At 42.3% G+C, this 2,309-nt stretch overlaps 1 protein-coding gene across 1 annotated transcript; it reads left to right on the forward strand.

Moving 5' to 3' along the window:
• Positions 1-11: 11 nt before the first annotated feature.
• LOC106530712 (uncharacterized) lies at positions 12-1,035 on the forward strand (the record flags this gene model as incomplete). The annotated part of the gene is given in 1 exon segment (XM_014026402.1): positions 12-1,035. A coding segment is annotated over 1 exon segment (1,024 nt), but the record flags the coding sequence as incomplete, so codon positions are not given.
• Between the last annotated feature and the right edge of the window lie 1,274 nt (positions 1,036-2,309).

A 2,309-nucleotide genomic window follows, 5' to 3' on the forward strand; every position in this document is an offset into this window, starting at 1 on the left:
CACTTGGACCAAGGTGGACAAGGTGGCTGACATCGTTTGAGCTGTATGCAGACGGTAAAGGACTTATTCTGACTAATGATGCCACGGATGCCATTAAGCAGCGGAGGCGCGCTCTTTTACTGCACATGGCCGGACAAGACGTGCAGGACATTTTCTCCACGTTACCGCGAACAGGAGAGGCAACGGATTATGCTGCGGCAGTGACTGCGCTGAACACATATTTTGTTCCACAAGTGAATGCAGCATATGCACGTCAAACTTTTCACAAAATATCCCAGAAACGAGGTGAGACTGTACAACAATTTTGTACTCGCTTAAGGCAAGCTGCCAAGGACTGTGATTTTCGTGGTGATAATGATAACCAAATAAGAGATGCTATCTTGAGTAAATGCACGTCTGAATATGTGCGAAGAAAATTACTGGAGGATGGCCCAGGTTTAACGTTGGCTCGTGCGTTGGAGTTAGCCTCACAATGTGAACGTGTGGAGGAGCAAATGGCGGCGATGAGCATCACCGAGGAAAAGAAAAGCGAGAACACAGTTAACCGGATTGTTACGACAAAGAAAGGAAAGTACATGAAACCAAAAGAAAAAGCGAAAGAGGACAATAAAACAGATAGACAGTGTTACAGATGTGGATTCACCGACCACATGGGAAAAGATCCCAAATGCCCAGCACGTGGACAAACATGTCACAAATGCAATGGTAAGGACCATTTTTCAAAAATGTGTCGCACAAAAAGACAAAAGAAACAAAAAGTAAATACGCTGGATGAATATGCATTTATTGTAAATGATGATAAGGTACCTGATAAACTGTCGTTTTCTGTGGGGGGAGTTGAGTTAAAAATGTTGATTGACTCTGGTGCTACAAGTAACATAATGGGAGAAAATGTATGGGAAAAACTCAAAGCTGAAAAGATAAAATGCTGCTCATATGTACTTAAAGAGCAGAGGAAGCTATATGCTTATTCTTCATCACAAGCATTGACCATTAAAGGAGCATTCAGATGTGAAGTAAAGATCGGCAACAAGASAGAGGAAGCAGAGTTTATTGTCATAAAAGGCAATGGTGAACCACTTTTGGGAAAAATGACTGCTGTAAAACTAGGGGTACTGAAAATAGGAGAAAATGTGGCGACTGTCATAGAATTGAAAAACACTCTTCAAGAACAGTACCCAGCTGTGTTTAAAGGAATAGGAAAGTTAAACACAAAACAAATCAAGTTGTACATCAACRCAGAAGTGAAACCAGTAGCACAACCGTTGAGACGCATACCATATCATTTAAGGGATGCAGTGGAGAAAAAGATAAACGAGCTGATTGAAATGGATATTGTAGAGCAGGTAGAAGGACCTACACCATGGGTGAATCCTGTTGTGATACTGCCAAAGAAAAACGACAAAGACATAAGACTGTGTTTAGACATGAGAAGAGCAAATGAAGCAATAATCAGAGAAAGATACCCCATCCCTACAGTGGATGAAATACTCCAAGGATTAAATGGATCTGCAATTTTCAGCAAACTAGATCTCAAATGGGGATATCACCAGTTGGAGCTGACCCCAGAGTCCAGAGAGATCACGACATTTGCAGTGCACAATGGAATATACAGATACAAAAGACTGATATTTGGTGTTTCATCAGCCAGTGAGCAATATCAGCATGAGATCGCCAATGCGCTGGCAGGCATCGAGGGAGTAGAAAACATTTCAGATGATGTGATCATACATGCACCAGACCAGGAAACACATGACAAGCGCCTGCATGCTGTCATGAAGAGACTTGCMGAATGTGGTTTGACATTAAACCCAGAGAAGTGTCAATTCAATATGGACAGACTGATATTCATGGGAATACTGTTGACACAAAAAGGCATTGGACCAACAACAGAACGAGTGAGAGCTGTAGTGGAAACAAGAGAACCAAAGAATGCTGCAGAGGTGAGAAGTTTTCTTGGATTAGTAGGTTTTAGTAGCAGGTTCATTCCACAGTTTGCCACACTCTCAGAACCRCTAAGACGTCTAACTCGAAAAGAGACTACATTTATGTTTGGTCCAGAGCAAAAGACAGCATTTGAAACTTTAAAAGCTGAGCTAGCCAAAGCAGGGACTTTAGCTTATTTTGACAAAGAAGCCTCAACCAAAATCATTGCGGATGCAAGTCCAGTAGGTCTCGGCGCAGTACTGATACAGGAACAGAAAGGTGAAGAGGTACCCATATGTTATGTAAGTCGSTGCTTGACAGACTGTGAACGCAGGTACTCTCAAACAGAAAAGGAAGCCCTGGCGCTGGTTTGGGCATGTGAA

Source organism: Austrofundulus limnaeus, unplaced genomic scaffold (genome assembly GCF_001266775.1).
Source record: "Austrofundulus limnaeus strain Quisiro unplaced genomic scaffold, Austrofundulus_limnaeus-1.0 Scaffold549, whole genome shotgun sequence".
NCBI lineage: Eukaryota > Metazoa > Chordata > Actinopteri > Cyprinodontiformes > Rivulidae > Austrofundulus > Austrofundulus limnaeus.